Below are 24,818 nucleotides of genomic sequence, written 5' to 3' on the forward strand. Positions count from 1 at the left end.
GTACAATGCACTGGTGAACAAGCTCAGACCCTCTCCGAATTACATTTTCTGTTAACTCCCTCGTTGCTATTATAAATTCCCTGCGTTAAAAGAAGCATGGGTCTGCGACTGGTCCCCTGCCCCTGGTGTGCTCATTCCTTTCCCTTCTGGAATCCGTGTTTTCATTGCTACCCCTCCATTCCTCCCCGCCCTCCTGTCTGAATTTTCATCAAACCTGCTTTACAGAGGAATGCTTTCCATAGCAGTTCAGGGCAGTTGTGCCTTATTACAGGGTTGCAAATGGTGCGTGGCATCACAGAACATTAAGCCACTGCACTTTCTCTTCTCAGCCTGTTCTTCCCCTCACGACATTTTCTCAAAGACTCCCGCAAGGAAACGAAGGCACTCAGCCAGCGTGTTATTCTTCTTTAATTCCATTTTTATTCCTCTTTTTTTCCCCCCCCACAAGTTTTCTCCCTTCGTGTTACGATTCTTTCTGCCCTTGAGCTCCATGGACATAACTTGTCCTCATGCCTACAAACCCCATTGAGAAAAATGTATCCAGTTTGAAGATGCGAGCTTGGACAATTCTCCACGATCCTTCGAAACAATGCCACGTACACTTCAACCGCGCGTCATATAGACCGTATATTCCGTTTACTACCCCATCAGGGAGACGGTGCCTCTGACAGAGCCCGTCGTGGCAATCTGGGTTTTGTGCTCAAATCTCTGCAGCAGGAAACAAACTCGCAATCTTCCGTTTCGGAAGCACCAGCGCTCCCCACAGTTGATGCAGCCCAGCCTGCCTCCGTTTCTCTCAACCTCCCTCCAGTTGAGGTCGCCAACTGCGGACGCAGAAATTCCTGGAGGTTTCGCCACTTAATTCCAATCTCATCACCACCATGCCCATTCTCATGGGGCAGCCAAACTGAAAACAAATAGCATCTCGACCAATTAGTGTCAGCCAGAGAACATATTTCCCCAATGCCCAACACTTTTGAGCATAGGATGTCAAGGAAACATTTAAAAAATTCAACGCTATTTTTCCCGCACGATTTGCCCACCGTGGTGTCTCGGATTCCAGGAGACTCCAGGGCAATCCAGCGTACAATGCCACGTAAAGGAGCACATTGGGAAGTATTGCTGAAGCTGACACTCACACATGGGTTTAAGCTGGCTGATCAGCTCCTCTTTCGACCACTTCGCCCATTCCTTCTTGTCGGTGTTGATGGAGCACAGTATCGGACCACAAGGCTTGCCACAGTCTTCGATGGCTGGTACATTCAGGTAATGGACCAATACAATGTCAGGGTTCTGCGAGAGACAAAAAAAACAAACACAACTTTAGACATTGTGACCAAACCAGCAATAGAAGAAGGTAGACAAAAATGCTGGAGAAACTCAGCGGGTGCAGCAGCATCTATGGAGCGAAGGAGATAGGCAACGTTTCGTCCCGAAACGTTGCCTATCTCCTTCGCTCCATAGATGCTGCTGCACCCGCTGAGTTTCACCAGCATTTTTGTGCACCTCCGATTTTCCAGCATCTGCAGTTCCTTCTTAAACAACAATAGAAGAATTTGATCTGCATGAACTTGAATCAAATATATTACAGTAACACAATTCAACTGTAGGCCAGAACTGCCTGGGTGGAAGAACCCAAATGGGAAGAGAGGAGGGCAATCCTGTGCTCAGGAATCCGCTGCGCATCAAGGTGGTGTAAGCAGATTCAAACGTGAACTAAAAAAACTTGCATGCATACGTACATGAAAGAAATATTGCCGTGCCAGGGGAAACTGTAACAGGTGTATTGGCTTCTGACCACATCTACAAAGTGATGAAGTTAGACACAAATTGCTGGAGTAACTCAGTGGGACAGGCAGGCAGCATCTTCGGAGAGAAGGAATGGGTGACGTTTCAGGTCGAGACCCTTCTTCAGACTGAATGAGACAACTTATGGGCCTGCCCCACTTGGGCGTTATTTGGGCGTCATTTACGCGTCACGCGCATGTCGTGACGCGCGCACAGCGCGTGGTGAGATGTGGTGGCGTAGGTAGTTGTGCGCGGCGCTGCAGGATTTTGGGATTCACAAAATCTTCGCCCGCCTCCTGGGTGACGTGCAAATGACGCCCAAGTGGCACAGGACCTTTAGATAGCTTTTTTTTTTTAAATAAAGAGGCAATACTGGCAATCCGTGGTTTCTTTGAGTGGTAATAAAACTCCACTAATATATGAGTGTTTAGTTTAGTTTGACTAACAGCACGGAAACGGGCCCTTAGGCTCACCAAGTCCGTGTTGACCAGCGATCCAAGCAAAGCGAGAATTTCATTGTCCTTTCTGGGACACATGACAATAAACTCTCTTGGATCTTGGATCTTGATCCCCGCACACCAACACCATCCCACAACACGCTGGGGACAATTTACCATTATACCAAGCCAATTAACCTACAAACCTGCATGTCTTTGGAATGTGGGAAGAAACTGGGGCACCCAGAGAAAACCCACATAGGTCACGGGGAGAACGTACAAACTCCGTACAGACAAGCGCCCATAGTCGGGATCAAATCCGGATCTCGGACGCTTTAAGGCAGCAACTCTAACGCTGCTCCACCGCCTCCAGTGTATTAGCCAGAATCCTTTCATGATTAGCTCTGACTCCAACTGGTGAGTATCATCCATTTTGTTATTTCTCTCTGTCTTTTGAACAGTATTTCTTTATTTTGCGGTTCTGAAACAGGGGAACCACTGGGAACGCCATCCTTCATTGCTAGTCCCTAATCTCCCCTGAGACGGAGGGAGTGAGCTGCCTCCTTGAAACGCTGCAGTCCTCGTACTAAGGCTGTTCCCATAAAGTGTCACGAGTTCCAGGTATCTGATCAACAACTATGAAGAAACAGCCACATAATCCCAGGATGGCACATGGTCCAGGCAGGAGGTGATGATTGCATTTACAATCCCAGTTTCCCTAGGTTTTGGAGCCAGGGGGCAATGAGATGCTGTCAAAGTGCCAATCGTATTTCTACCTGTAATTTCCTTTCCATTCACCTGGAGCAACAAGATAATCTGGATAATTCATAGTTTGCTTCCATTCCAATGAGCCGGCTGGTGAATGGTAATATTAAGGGGCAAAGTCCCATCTAGACACCCTATGGTTGGCAGTGGCAGCAATGAAACACATTGGGGAAAACACATTAGCCACAAACCACAGTGGTGGTGATGGAGGCCCTTGTTTTTTATTAGAGTTCGAGTGCCTGCATTATTAAAATGTCTATATAGAAAGTCCCAAAGGGAAAGTCGCCAGGGTAATACTGAACTGTGAGGCTATTTTTTTCCTCTATCAGGGAACGCTGAAGAGCCAGGAGCTCTTTGATGCCAAGCTGTGAGCAGATAGAATTCTCTAAAATTACGAAAGTGATTTGATAAGGGGATTTGGGGGTTACATTACAAAACGCAGAATGTTAGCACGCAAGTACGGCAAGCTATGTGGAAGGCTATTAGCGTGATGGCCATTATTGCAAAGTACAGAGAATAAAAGTGAGGAGTGGAGATCATGGTAATGGTGCCGATGAGACCACCTTGAGTAATGAATCATGTCGGAAGCAACTGCAGATGCTGCTTTACACCAAAGATAGGCTCAAAATGCTGGAGTAACTCAGTGGGACGGGCAGCATCTCTGGAGAGAAGGAATCGGTGAAGACGTTTCAGGTTGAGACCCATCTTCAGAGTGAGAGTCAGGGGGGAGGGAGTCTAGAGAAATGGAAGGGTAAGGTGTGAAAACGAGAGATCAAAAGTAATGTATAGTGTTTTGGTCACTGAATATAAGGACGGGTATGTTTGCCTTCGAGGTAATGTTGAGAAGCTTCATTAGGTTGACTCCTGGGATGAAGGGCTTGGTGGATGACAAGGGGTTGAGCAGGACTGGCCCACACTCACTGATGTTTGGAGAATGCAGGGGGGCTAAAAAGGGGGACTGCCAAGAGGGTGCTTGTAAAGAGAGTGCAGGAACCTAGAACCAGGGACATCGTTTCAGAACAAGGAGTTACCCATTTCAGATGAAGACAGGGAGGAATTTCTTCACTAAGCCAGTCATGAATTATTAAACTTCTCAACCTTAGGGAGTCGTGGAGTTGGAGTCGATGAACATATTCCAGGCACAGATTGACAGACATTAAAACTACTAAGGAGAGGAAAGAGGGGTAGCGTGAGAAAGAAGTATTCAGGCCCAGGCTGGATCAGTCATGAATACATTAAATGGTTGAGTGTGGTGGAGGGTCTGACAAACTTGCTGCAGTTTCCTACATTACGTTTTGTACGGATGATGCAAAAACATATTTGCAGTGGGAGAGACCAAAATCACAGGGCCATTCTTAATAATAAACAATAACGACATTTAGCCCGAGATCAGTAGAAATGTGGAACCCACCATGCCATTGGATAGTTATATGGACGGGAAAGGAATGGAGGGTTTTGGTCTGAGCGCAGGTATATGGGACTAGGGGAGAATACGTGTTCGGCACGGACTAGAAGGGTCGAGATGGCCTGTTTCCGTGCTGTAATTGTTATATGGTTATATATGGTTATATGCATTTGTTTATGCAAAGGATGCCTGGAATATATAGTTCAATAACTGGCCATTCAGCCCAACTGGTGTGCACTTGTGTTATAATAAGGTCATAGGGAATAGGAGTAGAATTAGGTCATTTAGCCCATCAAGTCTACGCCATTTAATCATGGCTGATCTATCTCTCCCTCCTAGCCCTATTCTCCTGCCTTCTCCCCATACCCTGTAAGAATCTATATATCTTAAAAATATCCACTGACATGGCCTCTACAGCCTTCTGTGGCAGAGGCCAGAGCAGTCCCGAGCTGCCTATTCCTATTCCATCTGCCTAATCACAACCTTTCAACAAATCTTCCCAACACACAGGTGTAAGATTTTCTTCTTCAAAGTGGATGGTCTCAGACTTGCCAGCATAGCCAAGTCTATTTGGCACAGTTTAGTTCATCAACGTAACCTGTTCATATCACTTTGTAATGTAACATTTTAAACGCAGACCTGGGCAAGACCCCAGTAGTCAGGTCCTACTAATCCAAGATTTTGTGTATTTTCTCTGCTCCTGTTTTCCTGCTGCTCGTTTTGTCGGCAGGTCAATGATATGCCTTCAATTTCAGGAGCTTTAACTTTAGCTCAATATCTTCTGGGCATTTCATTGAATTCCCCGAGACGTTTGCACAAATAACATCCATACACATTCCCTTATCCTACCACCCTGGTCACCCTTTTGAAAAAATTCAATCAGGTTCATCAGGCACGACCTGGCCTTTTCAAACCCATGCTGTTTCCTCTGATCAACTGGACACTGGCAAGGTGTTCAGTCACTCCTGCCTTAATTATAAATCCCAGTAATTTCCCAGCCACAGATGTTTGGCTAACTGGTCTCCACTTCCCTGGTCTCCCCCCCCCCCCCCTCCCTCACCGTCCTTAGATAATGGAATGACGTGCAAATCAAAAATAATAGTTTCTTCATGAATGAAGCACACATAAAAGGTCATGTGGGAGAACTTTGGTTCTCTCTTCCCCACAGGCACAGAAAATGATCAAAAAGATAATGGAAGGCTGACCTTTATAACTCAAAGAGTAGGAGTAAACGGGTCCTTTTCACAATGGCAGGCAGTGACTAGTGGGGTACCGCAAGGCTCAGTGCTGGGACCCCAGCTATTTACAATATATATTAATGATCTGGATGAGGGAATTGAAGGCAATATCTCCAAGTTTGCAGATGACACTAAGCTGGGGGGCAGTGTTAGCTGTGAGGAGGATGCTAGGAGACTGCAAGGTGACTTGGATAGGCTGGGTGAGTGGGCAAATGTTTGGCAGATGCAGTATAATGTGGATAAATGTGAGGTTATCCATTTTGGTGGCAAAAACAGGAAAGCAGACTATTATCTAAATGGTGGCCGACTAGGAAAAGGGGAGATGCAGCGAGACCTGGGTGTCATGGTACACCAGTCATTGAAAGTGGGCATGCAGGTGCAGCAGGCAGTGAAGAAAGCGTATGGTATGTTAGCTTTCATAGCAAAAGGATTTGAGTATAGGAGCAGGGAGGTTCTACTGCAGTTGTACAGGGTCTTGGTGAGACCACACCTGGAGTATTGCGTACAGTTTTGGTCTCCAAATCTGAGGAAGGACATTATTGCCATAGAGGGAGTGCAGAGAAGGTTCACCAGACTGATTCCTGGGATGTCAGGACTGTCTTATGAAGAAAGACTGGATAGACTTGGTTTATACTCTCTAGAATTTAGGAGATTGAGAGGGGATCTTATAGAAACTTACAAAATTCTTAAGGGGTTGGACAGGCTAGATGCAGGAAGATTGTTCCCGATGTTGGGGAAGTCCAGGACAAGGGGTCACAGCTTAAGGATAAGGGGGAAATCCTTTAAAACCGAGATGAGAAGAACTTTTTTCACACAGAGAGTAGTGAATCTCTGGAACTCCCTGCCACAGAGGGTAGTCGAGGCCAGTTCATTGGCTATATTTAAGAGGGAGTTAGATGTGGCCCTTGTGGCTAAGGGGATCAGAGGGTATGGAGAGAAGGCAGGTACGGGATACTGAGTTGGATGATCAGCCATGATCATATTGAATGGCGGTGCAGGCTCGAAGGGCCGAATGGCCTACTCCTGCACCTAATTTCTATGTTTCTATGTTTCTATAACCCAAGGACCTAGAAGGATGAGGGGGTGGGGGGGTCTCATTGAAACCTATCGAATAGTAAAAGGCATGGATGGAGTGGATGAGGAGAGGATGTTTCCACTAGTGGGAACAAGACTAAAGGTCATAGCCTCAGAATTAAAGGATGTTCCTTTAGGAAGATGAGGAGGGATTTCTTTAGTCAGAGGGTTATTCCACTCCTGTGGAATTATTTGCCACAGAAGGCAGTGGAGGCCAAGTCAATGGAATTTTAAGGCAGGGATAGATAGATTCTTGATTAGTACGGTGGCAATGGGTTATGGGGAGAAAGCAGGAGAATGGGATTCGGAGGGAGAGATAAATCAGCCAAGATTGAACGGTGGAGTAGACTTGATGGGCCGAATGGCCTAATTCTGCTCCTATCACTTCTGACCTTTATAGTTCAATGAGTTTATAATTCAGGTAGACAAGTTGGTGTCAAAGGCGTTTGGCATGCTTGAATCAAGGGGCTAGTGGAGTCAAGGGATATGGGGAGAAGGCAGGCACGGGTTATTGGTAGGGGACAATCAGCCATGATCACAATGAATGGCGGTGCTGGCTCAAAGGGCCGAATGGCCTCCTCCTGCACCTATTTTCTATGTTTCTATGAATCATCGAATACAAAAGTTGGGACATCATGATACAGCTGTACAGCTCATTGATGCGACCACATGAGGAGTATTGTATGCAGTTCTGGTTGCCCGGCAATAAGAACAATATCTCCAATTGAAGAGATACACCAGCATATTGCCTGGGCTTGCGGGCTTGGATTATAGGGAGAGGAGGGATAGGCTGGGACCTTTTTCTTTGTAGCATAAGGGGCTGAGGTATACAAGATCCTGAAGGGCATGGATAAAGTGAACACTCATAAGACCATAAGTGATAGGAGCAGAATTAGGCCATTCGGCCCATCGAGTCTACTCCGCCATTCAGGAAGATTGACCGAACTTTATTGCCTTCCATCACAGTGAGAAATGTTGATTCCAGAGTGGTGGAGGCTTATGTTAAATTCTATTATGTGTTGTGTTCTTTGTATTCGTAGGCTGTATGGTAACCAATTGGTGCATGTGACAATAAATGCGAACTTGAACTTGAATTTGAATCATGGCTGATTTGTCTCTCCCTCCTAACCATATTGGCCTGCCTTCCCCCCTTAACCTCTGACACGCATACTAATCGAGAATCTATCTATCTAGGCATGTTTTTCATCCATCTGGAATGAGCCGCCAAAGGAAGTGATAGAGGCGGATACTTTTAAAAGGCATTTGGACAGATATACGGGTAGGATGAACACAGAGGGCGAGGGCAAATGGAAACAAATGCGACTAGGTCAATAAGCCAACTTGGTCAGTAAGGGCAAGGTGGGCCAAAGGGCCTTTTCCTGTGTTTAAGAAGGAACTGCACAAAAGGTACACAAAAAAGCTGGAGAAACTCAGCGGGTGCAGCAGCATCTATGAAGCGAAGGAAAATGGCAACGTTTCGGGCCGAAACCCTTCTTCCTGTGCTCAGCTGCTCCATGGCTCTGACTAGAATGCAGGTGAGTAAAGTTATTCTCGAATGAAACAGAACCCTGGGTCGGCCAAACAAGAAGTACTCAAGTTGAGTATCCTCAGAAGGATACATTAACAATGGAGGGAGTATACCGTAGATTTACCAGAACAATATGAACATTCGTGTGTTAAATTATTCAGAAACAAAAACAATCTAGCGCTATATTCCTATGAATTTAGAAGAGCTGGGATGACTCAAAAGTGATTCAAAGACATGAATAGATCCCAAGAGCAGTGGGAGATAAAATATTTTCGCTATTTGGGGATTTGAGGATTGGGAAAGAGAATACAAATTAGAGCCGAGCCCTTCATGTGGGAGAACTTTGGTTCTCTCTTCCCCGCGTCGCAGGCTTTGGTTGATCAATCATTGACGGTAAATCTGAGAATGACGACATTTTTCTCAGCTAATGGTGCAGTGGTGCAGCCTTACAGTGCCAGAGACCCGGGTTTGATCCTGACTATGAGTGCTTGTATGTACGGAGCTTGTACGTACTCCCCATGACACACAGGCCCGTGGGTTTTCTTAGGTTTCCTCCCACACTCCAAAGATTTATAGGTTAATTAGCTTGGTAGAAATGTAAACAATTGTCCCTAGTGTGTGTAGAGTAGTGTTATGCCCCTGTCCCACTTAGGAAACCTGAACGGGAACCTCTGGAGACTTGGCGCCCCACCCAAGGTTTCCATGCGGTTCCCGGAGGTTTTTGTCAGTCTCCCTACCTGCTTCCACTACCTGCAACCTCCGGCAACCCCCTGCAACCTCCGGGAACCGCACGGAAACCTTGGGTGGGGCGCAAAGTCTCCTGAGGTTTCCTAAGTGGGACAGGGGCATTAATGTGCGGGGAATCGCTGGTTGGTGCAGACTCGGTGGGCTGAAGGGCCTGTTTCCACGCTGTATCTTTAAACTAAACTAAACTAAACTAAAAAGTAATTCTCCTGATCCCACCTTCCTCCTCACAATCCTTGGGCATGAGGGCAATTCCAGTCAACTCAGCAAACACTCTGGGTGTTCCCAGAATTTTCTTGACTTTGTTTTTATTTTAACTGTCTTGAATTAGAAATCTGTGCCTCTTCTTTCAAGTTTCCACAAAGGGCCACACCTGCGCCCTAGCTCCAGCCCTCGTCTCCCACCATCGACCGCACTGTCTCCAGCACATCGTCCTATGAGCGAGCAAGCCCAGCACGGAGGAGGAAGCCTGACGCTGTCAGGTTAAGCCAGAAGACTCCGAAACAAATGTTCTCAACCTTCCCCTTCGATCGCAATCAACGCGCAATCTGGTCGCAGCTGAGTTTGGGAGGAATGCAATTACCAGCTCCCCGACAGCACATCAGGAAATTGAGGAGTTATATATTACAACAAAACCATCGGCAGGTTCTTATTGTGGGGACTCACAGAGTCATCGCAATGATGTTACCAAGAAGCACTGGTTGCCATCGTGGTACCTTGTACAAGACAGTTACCTGGATACCAGCACGTTGTCACTATAATGACAAAAGAGTGAGTTTACTTTGTAACTTGCTATTCCCTCTTTTATTATTTTCAACTGATATGAGTTACCATGGAAACTGAAACACTGGTTTGTAAAGGAAGCTTTGCACTTCTGCAAACTGGTCGTGGCGCTTGCCTGGTTGCTTGGGCGCACAGGTATTATTGCTTCATTAGTCCTTGGTTCTGAGCTGTGGTCGATCAAACGCTGGAACCTCTCTCTGCTTTCTTCCTCCCCTTTACTCAGCAAAGCTGAGACATGTATGTTGACATAAACTGGAAAGCAACACAGACCAGGAGCCAGGTCCGGCACTTTCCAATCGACATGAAACCGAGGGACATGAGGAGTTCTGGAGACTGAGATTCAACAAAGTTTCTTCCACATCACCAATGTTCATTCGTAGATTAATTGGCCAATGTAACTCTAATGTGTGGGGGGAAGTTGATGGGGATGGAGGGAAATTACAATGGGGCGACTACAGAATCAGTATAAACGAGGGTTTTATGTCCAATGTGGACTTCATAAGCTCTAGGAGCAGAATTAGGCCATTTGGTCTTTCAAGTCTACTCTGCCATTTAATCATGGCTGATCTATCCTTCCCTCTCAACCCCATTCTCCTGCCTTCTCCTGCCTTCTCCTGCCTTCTCCCGCCTCCTCCCCATAACTCCTGACATGCTTACTAATCAAGAATATGTCAATCTCCGCATTAAAGATATCCATTGACTTGGCCTCCACAGTCGCCTGTGGCAATAATTTCCACAGATTCACCACCCTTGACTTAGTACACCCTTCTGTACTGTATGTCTCTGTGTATATGTCTTGTTTCTTTCTGCGCAAGGGCTGCTTGACTGGCCGGGAATTTCCCAGCTTTTCTATTCCATTGTTCTATGATAGTGGGAAATCTATAGGACAAAGGAGGGGTGAGATTAGCGAGTCTTCAGTTCAACACTGTGAGGGTCCAGAAGCAAGCAGAGCATGAAGGACGTGGTACCTACAATGAAGAGGGAGGATCGAAAATCAAAGACCATAAACATAAGACGATCGTTAATAAACCCAAAAGGGAATTTGGGTGAATCTTCTTCGAATGAGGGATTCATCACCTTCGGGAGTGGGTGCGGAGAAGAGTGGAGATGCACTGAAGAGGAAGTTGGAAAAGTATGCGAGGGGGGAAAGGAAAAAAATAGATATGCTTGCTGACAGAGTGAGGTAGGATAAGGTGGGAGGAGGCGTGTGTTGAATGTTAAGCCCCAGCACATACCAGTTAGGCAGAAAGACCGGTCTCTCTGCTGCTTTTCCCAATGTAATCCTCAGCAGAAAAATCAGATGTAAAAATCAGCAGAATGAACAACTACAGCAGTGGTGATAAAATACAAAGAGCGAGAGAGCGAGAGAGAACGAGGATCTTTCCATTTTAGCCTTTAATTCCCCTTTCTCTTCCTCGACAGAAATAAAGAACAAAGAACGACAAGTAAATAGAAAGTGGATAGAAAGCCAATGTTATGTGCAGTGGGAATTCACAGGGAATGATTTTCAACCCAGTCGATTCTGTTCACTTATCTGTCCTAAGATTCTTGGCGTGCATGAGCTGCATACCGAGTAGCCCCCAGAATGCAGAGTAAATAGTCTGATGAAGGCAAACAGAGCCATAACAACAGTTTGACTCTTGTTTGCTGCTTCATCAACGCTAAGTGGCCAATAAATCACCTTGGCGTAGTGTTACATCTGGTCCATGGCTTTATCATTAATCTGATGTCTGTTCCTCATGAAAAATGAAAGAATAAAGGTTGCATTAAAACGGAATTTATATATTGCCCAGGAACTAGTAATGACTACTAATGATACTTCACTGCATATTTGTTTTAGGATTCGGAGGGACTCGATTGTTCAGATTTGTTTTTCTCCTTTTCTCAAATGAATCTGTGTGCTGCTCTCAGCCCCAGTGCAAAGCTTAAGCCATTTTTGAGGCTCGAACTCAATGGCTGACTAGATTTTGTCTTGCACTACCCATACACTGGTTATAACTGACGGTGCCTATCCAACCCTTGCAATGGTCTTAAATGTCCGTAGGATTGCTGAGGATGAAAGCAGCGTTGGGTTCAGAAGAGGGCTTCAGAGGTTTAGAGCAAGGCTCATCCTTGCACATATTTTACCTGTACTTTCCCAGTAGCTATAACGCTGTCAGCTTGTGGGACCATATTCTATACTCTGGTAATTTTACTTGTTGCAGTACCTGTAGTACTGGCGTGTGGCTTGGTTGTACTCATGTATAATATAGTAGGTGTAGGAAGGAACTGCAGATGCTGGTTTACACCGAAGATAGATACACCGAAGCAAAATGCTGGAGTAACTCAGGGGGGACAGGCAGCATCTCTGGAGAGAAGGAATGGGTGACGTTTTGGGTCGAGACCCTTCTTCTACTATTGGACAGCATGCAAAACAATGTTTTCCTTTGTCTCATGGTGCATGTGACAATAATAAAGCTATATCAATGCCAAAACCTCGGAATAGAGTTTGATACAGAGAAACACAAAAATAACAGAACAATGGTCACCATGTCAATTCCATTACCTCATAGAAACATAGAAACATAGAAAATAGGTGCAGGAGTAGGCCATTCGGCCCTTCGAGCCTGCACCGCCATTCAATATGATCATGGCTGATCATCCAACTCAGTATCCCGTACCTGCCTTCTCTCCATACCCCCTGATCCCTTTAGCCACAAGGGCCACATCTAACTCCCTCTTAAATATAGCCAATTAACTGGCCTCAACTACATTCTGTGGCAGAGAATTCCAGAGATTCACCACTCTCTGTGTAAAAAATGTTTTTCTCATCTCAGTCCTAAAAGATTTCCACTTTATCCTTAAACTGTGACCCCTTGTTCTGGACTTCCCCAACATCGGGAACAATCTTCCTGCTTCTAGCTTGTCCAACCCCTTAAGAATTTTGTAAGTTCATATTATAATTATAAAATTATAACAATAAAACGTCTCTTAATATTAGCCATTGATGACACCTTGAAATGTGGCCATTAAGAACAGTGAAGTCATTTCATAGAGACATGTTAATCATTCAGTTCATCACCACTTGAACCTGCTACTGCTCAGCATGGTGGGAGCAACTTATTCACCCAAAATGCCAGTGTCTAAGATAGCAGCTCACCTTCTCAAGAGCTACTGGGAGTCAAGCAATAAATGACCACCTTCTCCCTGTGACCCTGTGGGTTTTCTCATGGAGCTCCAGTTTCCTCCCACACTCCAAAGACATACGGGTTTGTAGGTTAATAGACTTTGGTAACATTGTAAATTGCCCCTAGTGTGTTGAATAGTGTTAATGTGTACAGCGTGATTGGTGGTCGGCGTGGACTCTGTGGGCCAAGAGGCCTGTTTCCACGCTGTGTTTTTAAAGTCTAAAGTCAGTGGCATCCAAGTGTAAATCATGAATTATGAAGCTACCAGAGGTGAAAGTAAACTGGCATGAGTTAATGTAATGTATCGGTACAATAGTGGCTGATGTGTTAAATCAGCAATGCAATCAATACAATTGTACCAATAAAAATGCAGGCTACCTTCAACACTGGATACTGCAGTATTAAAGACCTTGCAGGGTTTAATTACTATACATTAACAAAATGGTATTGTGGTTACCTAACATTCGTGGAGTGAATGCCTTCTGTGTAAGAAAATATCACAAGGGATTTCAAGTGAACAGTACTCAACTAAATTTGACAGTGAATCATATAAGATGGCCAAAGGTTTGACCAAGGCGGTAGATTTGGAGGAATATAATAAACATAAAATCATGTTAAATCGTGTATAAAATGGTGTATAAAAATCATGAGTGGAATAGATCGGATACTCTTGCCCAGAGTAGGACCTGGGATTGAGGATAAGAGGACATAGGTTTAAGGTGAAGGGGAAAAGATCTGAGGGGTAACTTTTTCATACAGAGGGTGGTGGGTCTATGGAGCGAGCTGCCAGAGGAGGTAGTTGGTAGATCGCAACGTTTAAGAAACAATTAGACAGGCACATGGATAGGACAGGTTTAGAGGGACATGGGGCAAATGCAGGCAAGTGAAACTAATCTAGCTGAGACATGTTGGCCGGTGTGGGCAAGTTGGGCCGAAGGGCCTGTTTCCACGCTGTATCACTCTGTGAATCTACCGAAGGAAAAGCCCAAAGGTCTAGGTAATGAATGCCACTGCTTGGAATGAAGGCACGATGACCAATAGCATAGCAATTAAAATCAGTTATGTGCAGGAGACTAGAATTGGAGGATATCCAGCTACGTTGACATATTCTGCACTTCTGCCCACACTAGAACGTGTACCTCAGCTGAAAAGCCTGCTAGGACGGCACGGTGGCGCAGCAGCACAGTTGCTGTCTTATGCCCCTGTCCCACATAGGAAACCTGAACGGAAACCTCTGGAGACTTTGCGCCCCACCCAAGGTTTCCGTGCGGTTCCCGGAGGTTGCAGGTGGTTGCCGGAGGTTGAGACTGGTAGGGAGACTGGCAAAAACCTCCGGGAACCTCCGGGAACCGCACGGAAACCTTGGGTGGGGCGCAAAGTCTCCAGAGGTTTCCGTTCAGGTTTCCTAAGTGGGACAGGGGCATTACAGCGCTTGCAGTGCCGAAGACCCGGGTTCGATTCTGACTACGGGTGTTGCCTGTACGGAGTTTGTACATTCTCCCCGTGACCCGTGTGGTTTTCTGCGAGATTGGTTTACTCCCACAATTCAAAGACGTACAAGTTTGTAGGTTAATTGGCTTGGTACAAATGTAAATTGTCCCAGATACCAAAATTACATGGTGAGCTGTGTCTGCAGCTTTCGTGTGCTGGACTCAGGGGGGCGGAAGGGGCTGTTTCCGCGCTGTATCTCTAAACTAAACTAAACTAAACCTCATCTATGGTGAAGTCCAATTTTGTCCTCATCCAACACCCAGAGAGTCGTGAATTTGTGCAATTCTCTGCCATAGAAGGCAGTAGAGGCCAATCCACTGGATGAATTTAAAAGAGAGTTAGATAGAGCTCTAGGGGCTAGCGGAACCAAGGGATATGGAGAGAAGGCAGGCACGGGTTACCGATTGTGGATGATAAGCCATGATCACAATGAATGGCGGTGCAGGCTCGAAGGGCCAAATGGCCTCCTCTTGCACCTATATTCTATGTTTCTATGTAACACACTGGCACTTTGAATGGCGGAGTAGACTTGATGGGCCAAATGGCCCAAATCCGCTCCTAGAACTTATGAATGTATGACCTCTGGTCCTAGACATCCACGCCTGTGGAAAGATCAACTCCACAACAACTCTGCCAAGTCCCTTCATCTTTTACATTTTAATGGTTTTCCCTCTCATTCTTTTACAACTCTCAGTCTTCCGAACTGGCCTAGTCTACTTAATCTCTCCTCAAACAAGAACCCTGCCTTCCCTGGAATCTTTCGGGTGAACCTTTGCTACGGTCCCTCTGTCCTAAGGGTCTCCATCCTTAGAGGGGAAAACCTGACCTGTACACACTATTTCATGCGTTGCCTTTTGTGTTCGATGCTTGTGAGTTAGCATCCCTATCCAGGGACCTGAGAACTTAATCCATGCTGACAGGCTTGGTCATTTCTGAACGAGCTCCGCAACGTTGGAGGTGCATCTTTGAGATAGAAATGTTAATCAAAACTCGATCTGGCCTCTCGGGTAAATAAACAAGAGCCGACGGCATATTCTGAAAGAGATGATGACAAGAGACTTTCCCCTAATATCCTGGCCCAATATTTGATCCTCAAAAATAGACAGATAGTTTCCTCAATGTCTCATTGCCGGGTATTGAATCCTGCTGTGAAAAATAATTCAACTGCAGCATTTTTCATTCGGCAAGTTTGATGAGTCTTTAAAATGTTCGCAACTGGCTGCAAAGCACTTCAAGGCATGCTAAATATGTAGAAGACAACAGATAAACAGGAAGCGCTTTTGTTTTGAGTATATTCTCCCACATTTCCATTTATGCTCCATCCATGGCTTAAAAAGTCAGTTGTGTTGAATTAGGATGCAGACTCAGGGTGGGAAGTTTAAAAGCCTAACCTAATAACAGGGAGTAAGTTACATTTAACAAACCATTTTAACACGAGCACAGGGCTGTGTAAAGTTGGCAGATGAGCTTGCCCTGTGTTGTGGAGGAGCACAGGGAGGCCACACTGCTATTGAAATTCAATGCATGAGGCGGTCAGAACGATCACGTTCCCCATGCTGATGATCTGTTGCTAACTGAACGAGTCACAACCAAGTGAGCTTCTGTTCTCCAGCCTTTGTAACCATTCATTGTACCGATAAAGCAATATCTTGCTAAAATACCTCCATATTATGGGAACATTTCTCCTTTATTTCAATTTGTTTTCGATTTGGGATGGTTTAGCTTCAGCGGGCTCATGCATAAACATGGCTTCCTTGCAGCCTAACGAGGAAGAGACTTGGTACAAGGTAAAGGTGACGGTCATTGCGTTTGTAAAAAAATATTCCGGGCGTGATCATACACAGTTTAGTGTCGTTTAGTTTAGAGATACAGCCTGGAAACAGGCCACTGAGTCTCTGCCGACCAGCGATCCCTGCACACTAGCACTATCCTACACACTAGGGATAATTTCCACCGGAGGCAATTAATCTACAAACTTGCACGTCTTTGGAGTGTGGGAGGAAACCGGAGCCCCCGGGGAAAACCCACGTGGTCACGGGGAGATCGTGCAAACTCCGTACAGACAGCAACCGTAGTCAGGATCGAACCCGGGTCTCTGGCGCTTAGGAAGCAACTCTACCGCTGCGCCACCAGGCTGCTACCTCAGGAGCCCCCGCACCGAGAGAGGTAACACTGTGCGAGGTGTACTATTTACACTCTGGATGATACTCATGCCCGACTGAATTAGAACATTACTATGAATTTGCTGATCTCAGCCAACGAGGCCACAGGATGGCTTGTGTCTGAATAATTGTCAATAGACAATAGATAGACAATAGACAATAGGTGCAGGAGTAGGCCATTCGGCCCTTCGAGCCAGCGCCGCCATTCAATGTGATCATGGCTGATCATCCCCAATCAGTACCCCGTTCCTGCCTTCTCCCCATATCCACTGACTCCGCTATTTTTAAGAGCCCTATCTAGCTCTCTCTTGAAAGCATCCAGAGAACCGGCCTACACCTCCCTCTGAGGCAGAGAATTCCACAGACTCACTACTCTCTGTGAGAAAAAGTGTTTTCTCGTCTCCGTTCTAAATGGCTTACCCCTTATTCTTAAACTGTGGTCCCTGATTCTGTCATCTTAGAATGATATTGGCAACAGACAGCAAGACAATCCAGGGGAGTGAATTTGAATCTGCATCGAAGCTATGCCATCCATACCTCCATGCTACACCTCATGGGACAGTGTAGAGGGGGCTTCATTCCATACCTCAGCTATGCTGGTCCACCCTGGATGAATCTGTTGGCTGGGTGTGGAGGAGGATTTACCATCTTTTAGCCGTGTTGTATTTGGATTGGGAGTACTAGATGCTGACATGGGAAACTTGAAGGAAAACTCTTTTTTATTTTACAGCACTGTCATTCCTCACCTTAATGAGCACAAAGAAGAGAAACATATCTCCTTTAATCTTTATTCGGCTCAACTTCAAAGCTGCAACATACTGAGCCATCTGGCAGAAGCACAATGTGCAGCTGGGATATCAATAGCTGGCTAGGTACAGAAATTAATAACAAACTGTTCTAGTTAATTACATTTGAGATCTGACAGTTTAGATATTTCCTCTATATCGCTTCAGTCAGTGTTTTTCTCGACTTTCATTACTCCGGAACTCCAAATAGAAGGCAAGAATTTACATTAATTTTGTGCCTATCACAGCTTCAGGATGCCCCTAAATACCACACAGCCAAAATAAATAAGTTTGAAATGAGCACCGCTGCAATTTACACATCGCGAGGTCATTAAAGATGTAAAAAATACTGGAATGAAAGGACGTTAATGTTTCATCTGGCCTTTCTGAAATATTAACCATTTCTTTGGCCACAGATACTGCCATAAGTTCATAAGCGATAGGAGCAGTATTAGACCATTCGGCCCATCAAGTCTAAACCCCCATTCAATCATGGCTGGTCTATCTCTTCCTCCTAACCCCAATCTCCTGCCTTCTTCCCGTCACCCCTGACACCCCTGTCTCCCCCAGCTGTGTAATTCCTGTATTTTTTTATCCCTTTATTACTTTTGCATTTGTTACCATTAAACTTAAACAGGTTTTAACGTCCAGAAAAAGGGGAAAGGCAAGAGAGAAAACAGAATGGGAAGGAAGTCAAAAGAGGTTAAATGACATTGGATCGACACAAAATGCTGGAGTAACTCAGTGGAGAGAAGGAATGGGTGACGTTTCGGGTCGAATCCCTTCTTCAGAAGAAAACGTTTCGGGTGGAGACCCTTCGAGACCTGAAACGTCACCCATTCCTTCTCTCCAGAGATGCTGTCTATCCCGCTGAGTTACTCCAGCATTTTGCATCTATCTGCGGTTTAAACCAGCATCTGCAGTTCCTTCCTACACATTCACATGACATTGGGATGCAGGTGTAAGGTCACAAAAATCAAGAAAAGGTGTAAAGGTGGAATAATTACCCACGAGTGTCCCACAGTAACGGGAAAATGTATATCTGAAATAAAATAGCTGAAAATGCTGCATTTTCTAAAATATTTGAACTCGGTGTTGAGTTCAGAAAGCTGCAATGTACCCAGTTGATAGGCACCATGCTATTCCTCAACTTTACATAGAGATCCACCAAACAAGGAGGCAGAGAATTAAAATGACAAGCAATAGGAAATCCTGTGTCAGACCAGAACAGAGGTACTCTACAAAATAATTGGCCAATTTCAGATCAAGATGGAGATAACTATATTGTGAGCAGTGAATGCATCGTGCCAAATTGCAAGAAATACAGGCCAATCATTGCTCAGTTGGAAATAGTGTTGGAGGCAAAAGGGCAATTGTTGCCTCTCCTGCTGTTGCATGAGAAGATGTCATGGGGAGGAGAGTGGACACTGAGGGAGATGGAAAACTGAACCACGAGTATTCAGGGGTGGGGCAGAGTTGAAGGTTGTTAATCCACAGAACAGAAGACGTGTCTGGTGGTGACATCAAGTTGCAACTATTGGAAATTGCAAAGGATCATCCATTGGATGTGAAGGCCGGTGGGATGAAAAGGGTGATGAAGGGCGGTCCTATCCTCAATGGGGAGAGGGGTGAGGGCAGAGTGTGCCACATGGAACAGCCATAGTTAGGGCAGCTATTTAGCAGAGGAAACTGCATTCATGGAGAAAGGGCTGATATGGAAGGTGGCTTCATCAGAACAGATACAATAGGGATGGAGTCTCTTAATGAAACAAAGTAGGGGGGAAGTGTAATCAAGGTCGATGTGGGAGTCACGGGGGGTTGTAGAGGCCACAAGTTACCAGACTATTTCCGAACCAGAAAGGGAGTGCCATGGATGGACCGTGTGGAGATGTGAGCTATTTCTAATGAAATGCTCTAGTTGAGGATGTGAGCAGGAAGCAGCACTACTAACAAGAGGTGAGAAAGAGGATTCAAGTAGGGAATGTTCTTCAAGCAGACAGACATAGCTACAGCCAATTTATGTTTCCACAACAAGACCTTTTACTGGACGAAAGGAACGTCAAAGAAGAGTTTGTTCAACGTGAACGAGGTGGGGAGATGGAGGTGGTGGTTGAAGCCACGACAGTAGTTTCGTTTTTAGTTTAGTTTAGAGATACAGCGCGGAAACAGGCCCACCGGGTCCGCGGCGACCAGCGATCCCAACACACCAACGTTATCCTACACACACTAGGGACATTTTACCAGCCCAATTAACCTACGCACTTGTATGGAGTGTGGGAGGAAACCGGAGCACCCGGAGAAAACCCACGCAGGTCACTGGGAGGACGTAGAAACTCTATACAGACAACACCCGTAGTCAGGAACGTACCCGGGTCACTGGCGCCATAAGGCAGCAACTCTACCGCTGTGCCACCTTGCAGCCCACAGTAAGGAAGTAAACGACCAGATCGTCTTTCAGAGATCAGACGAGGAGTAAATATTGAGCAGGACATTGGAGAAGTCATTCCTGATTAATAAAAATAATATTTTGGGGTGATTACATTCACCAGAGAGGGCAGAGGACAGCCCAGTTTAAATATTTTGTTTAAGAAGGAACTGCAGATGCTGGAAAATCGAAGGTACACAAAAATGCTGGAGAAACTCAGCGGGTGCAGCAGCATCTATGGAGCGAAGGAAATAGGCAACGTTTCGGGCCGAAACCCTTCCTCAGGCATTTTAAATACTCAGGCTTGGCAGCACTACCTCTGTTTGTCTCTCCACAAATGATGACCGGTGTGATGAGGATGTCCAGCATTTCCTGCTGTTAAATTTAGGATATTTCCCCTCCCAAGTGTTATGGTTTTCATTTCGGTTTATTGTCTCATTTAACACAATTTCTGATATGATCTCTGTATACCAGGGTCAGGCCCTTCTCTGGAAAGTGTGTATGTGTATGTGTGTGTGTGGGGGGGGGGGGGGGGGGGGGGGGGGGGGGGGGGGGGGGGGGGGGGGGGGGGGGGGGGGGGGGGGGGGGGTGGGGGGGATATCGGTTGGGAATAGATTTGACCAGGAGAGTGATGCCCTGCAGAGCCAAATAGTCCCGCCATGACCCCAGTTCTCTCCCTGACTACTTTCACCGTCCTCCTGATTAATTTTACTGTTTGTATGCCTCGTTGTCACCTTCCCCTCAGCCAACAATGAACCATTGTACATTTCTTTGACCATTGTCTGCTTTGATCTGTCCTTTTCACACCTTACATGATCTTTGTACCCTTACATATCTCTAATCTCCCTCTCCCCTGACTCTCAGTCTGAAGAAGGGTCTCGACCTGAAACATCACCCATTCCTTCTCTCCAGGGATGCTGCCTGTCCCGCTGAGTTACTCCAGCATTTTGCTTCTATTTTCGGTGTAAACCAGCATCTGCAATTCCTTTCTACACAGTCTACCGATCATCACTATTAGCTCTGGTATCATAAGGTCACAAGGAATAGTAGAATTAGGCCATTCAGCCCATCAATAATAATAATAATAATAAATTTTATTTAATGGGCGCCTTTCAAACATCTCAAGGACACCTTACATAGTATATCGGAATAACATATAATCGGAATATAACAAGTAATAAAGACATCACAGAGACACAAATTAAAACAGGATTCAATCCAAAAACAGAAAATCAAAAACACAGTGTGAAGAGGGAGCAGCGGCAACCAAATCGTGCCAGCGTCCACTCTCCCTTCACGGCAGCCATCTTGGACACAGACCTACAAGACTACAATTAGACAAAAAAAAAAAATCATCCCCCCACATCAAGTCTGATCTATCTCTCCCTCCTAAGCCCATACTCCTGCCTTCTCCCCATAACCTCTGACACCCTATATCTGCCACTGACTTGCCCTCCACAGCCTTCCGTGGCAAAGAATCCCACAGATTCACCACCCTCTGACTATCGTGCGTAAAACGCCCGCTGTCGTTGCCGTGGTAAACGCGGGTGAACGAAAGTCAGGGGAACTTCGGGAATGTGAACCAGCAGAAACTGCGCAGGGGTTGGAGTAAAGGCAATAAACGTGGACTAGATCGGGTTGGAGGGCAGGTGGTGCTGGGTCAAGTCAAAGGAACAATCTGGTTGATGTATTTTGGGAACCATGTCAGGGAGACACCGTGTACAATAATAAACTGACAAACTTGCCCGTTTTCTCCTCTCTCTCTCTCTGCCCCTTCTCCGCTGCCATTAATTATTTTAAAGTCTCTCTCTCCTCTTTGGACGCCTTCCAGCTGAAGGCATGCATTAATCAGGAGCTGGCGCCCGCATGAATTGCGCCTCTGAGCTGGAGTGGAGCAGCTCTGGTGTGCGATTGCGAGCAAGTATGCTGACCCTGCAGGTCTAACGCCTCCAAGAGTTACCAACAACACCATCTCGTCTCGCTCTGGACAGTAAATAATTGATGCAAACCCTGCCTCACTGTGCTGCCTCCGTGAAACTGAAGCAGCCCCCTGACCAGGTAGCAGCTCTCGCACGTACCCGGGCTGCCGTGTATGTGTGGACCGGTCAATAAGGTCAATAACCAACAGTGTCAATAGTGTAGGAAGGAACAGCAGGTGCTGGTTTAAACCGAAGATCGACACAAAAAGCTGGAGTAACTCAGCAGGCCAGGCAGCATCGCTGGAGAAACGGAATAGTTGACGTGTCTATCTTAGGCCCGTTACTGTGCTGTACTGTTCTAAAGTTGAATCAGAAACTGAGAATGCTGGAAGCACTCAGCAGGTCAGGCAGCATCGATGGGAAGAGAAAAAAAGTTATGTTTGGGATCATGGACTCTTCATCAGAACTAGGCTTGTATTCACTGGAGTTTAGAAGGATGAGGAGGGTCTTATAGAAACATATAAAATTATAAAAGGACTGGACAAGCTAGATGCAGGAAAAATGTTCCCAATGTGGGGCGAGTCCAGAACCAGGGGGCCACAATCTTAGAATAAAGGGGAGGTCATTTAAGACTTAGGTGAGAAAAAACTTTTTCACCCAGAGAGTTGTGAATTTATGGAATTCTCTGCCTCAGAGGGCAGTGGAGGCCAAGTCACTGGATGAATTTAAGAGAGAGTTAGATAGAGTTCTAGGGGCTAGTGGAGTCAAAGGATATGGGGAGAAAGCAGGCATGGGTTATTGATAGGGGATGATCAGCCATGATCACAATGAATGGCGGTGCTGGCTCGAAGGGCCAAATGGCCTCCTCCTGCACCTATTTTCTATGTTTCTAACTGGCAGAGTGAGAGAGAGAGCAGGTATGTTAATATGTGTTTAGTTTAGTTTAGTTCAGCTTACAAATACAGTGCAGGAACAGGCCCTTCAACCCACCAGCTGGAGCAGAAATGCTGCACATTGAGGAGGTGGGCTAAGAGCCCAGTCAACATTTATAAAGATGTCACTGCTCACGGAATTGGCAGACATCTTAAAGACATGATGTGGGCAGTTTCGCCATCAAGGGAGGTTCATCAGGGATGGGGAAACTGGGATGAAGTACAGTTCAGATAGCCGCGGAGGTTTTGCGAGTATATAATCAATATGGGAAACTAAGATATCCTGAGATTCAGTTTGAGAACGCAAGAAAAGCAAAGATCAGAAAAATGTTAAGTCAGTTGAAAGTGAGAGGAGGAGAAAACTGGCAGTAAATGTGATGAACTTTTCAATAACTCCATGAGTGTCGGAATGGACCAAAACAGTCTTCAGTACATAGAAACATAGAAACATAGAAATTAGGTGCAGGAGTAGGCCATTCGGCCCTTCGAGCCTGCACCGCCATTCAATATGATCATGGCTGATCATCCAACTCAGTATCCCGTACCTGCCTTCTCTCCATACCCTCTGATCCCCTTAGCCACAAGGGCCACATCTAACTCCCTCTTAAATATAGCCAATGAACTGGCCTCGACTACCCTCTGTGGCAGAGAGTTCCAGAGATTCACCACTCTCTGTGTGAAAAAAGTTCTTCTCATCTCGGTTTTAAAGGATTTCCCCCTTATCCTTAAGCTGTGACCCCTTGTCCTGGACTTCCCCAACATCGGGAGCAATCTTCCTGCATCTAGCCTGTCCAACCCCTTAAGAATTTTGTAAGTTTCTATAAGATCCCCTCTCAGTCTCCTAAATTCTAGAGAGTATAAACCAAGTCTATCCAGTCTTTCTTCATAAGACAGTCCTGACATCCCAGGAATCAGTCTGGTGAACCTTCTCTGCACTCCCTCTATGGCAATAATGTCCTTCCTCAGATTTGGAGACCAAAACTGTACGCAATACTCCAAGTGTGGTCTCACCAAGACCCTGTACAACTGCAGTAGAACCTCCCTGCTCCTATACTCAAATCCTTTTGCTATGAAAGCTAACATACCATTCGCTTTCTTCACTGCCTGCTGCACCTGCATGCCCACTTTCAATGACTGGTGTACCATGACACCCAGGTCTCGCTGCATCTCCCCTTTTCCTAGTCGGCCACCATTTAGATAATAGTCTGCTTTCCTGTTTTTGCCACCAAAATGGATAACCTCACATTTATCCACATTATACTGCATCTGCCAAACATTTGCCCACTCACCCAGCCTATCCAAGTCACCTTGCAGTCTCCTAGCATCCTCCTCACAGCTAACACTGCCCCCCAGCTTAGTGTCATCCGCAAACTTGGAGATATTGCCTTCAATTCCCTCATCCAGATCATTAATATATATTGTAAATAGCTGGGGTCCCAGCACTGAGCCTTGCGGTACCCCACTAGTCACTGCCTGCCATTGTGAAAAGGACCCGTTTACTCCTACTCTTTGCTTCCTGTTTGCCAGCCAGTTCTCTATCCACATCAATACTGAACCCCCAATGCCGTGTGCTTTAAGTTTGTATACTAATCTCTTATGTGGGACCTTGTCGAAAGCCTTCTGGAAGTCCAGATACACCACATCCACTGGTTCTCCCCTATCCACGCTACTAGTTACATCCTCGAAAAATTCTATAAGATTCGTCAGACATGATTTACCTTTTGTAAATCCATGCTGACTTTGTCCAATGATTTCACCACTTTCCAAATGTGCTGCTATCCCATCTTTAATAACTGACTCTAGCAGTTTCCCCACTACTGATGTTAGACTAACTGGTCTGTAATTCCCCGTTTTCTCTCTCCCTCCCTTCTTAAAAAGTGGGGTTACGTTTGCTACCCGCCAATCCTCAGGAACTACTCCAGAATCTAAAGAGTTTTGAAAGATTATTACTAATGCATCCACTATTTCTGGAGCTACTTCCTTAAGTACTCTGGGATGCAGCCTATCTGGCCCTGGGGATTTATCGGCCTTTAATCCATTCAATTTACCCAACACCACTTCACGGCTAACCTGGATTTCACTCAATTCCTCCAACTCCTTTGACCCGCGGTCCCCTGCTATTTCCGGCAGATTATTTATGTCTTCCTTAGTGAAGACGGAACCAAAGTAGTTATT

The 24,818-nt window shown here is 45.8% G+C and overlaps 1 protein-coding gene across 6 annotated transcripts in view; it reads right to left on the reverse strand.

Annotated features, from left to right (window-relative positions):
• camta1 (calmodulin binding transcription activator 1) overlaps window positions 1-24,818 on the reverse strand; it is an 880,549-nt gene that overhangs the window by 125,084 nt on the left and 730,647 nt on the right. For all 6 annotated transcript variants that reach the window (XM_033048136.1, XM_033048135.1, XM_033048133.1 and 3 more), the window contains exon 6: window positions 1,140-1,293. In XM_033048136.1, coding sequence (XP_032904027.1) covers window positions 1,140-1,293 — 154 coding nt within the window. The remainder of the gene's footprint in view (window positions 1-1,139; window positions 1,294-24,818) is intronic.

This window comes from Amblyraja radiata, chromosome 31 (assembly GCF_010909765.2).
Source record: "Amblyraja radiata isolate CabotCenter1 chromosome 31, sAmbRad1.1.pri, whole genome shotgun sequence".
NCBI lineage: Eukaryota > Metazoa > Chordata > Chondrichthyes > Rajiformes > Rajidae > Amblyraja > Amblyraja radiata.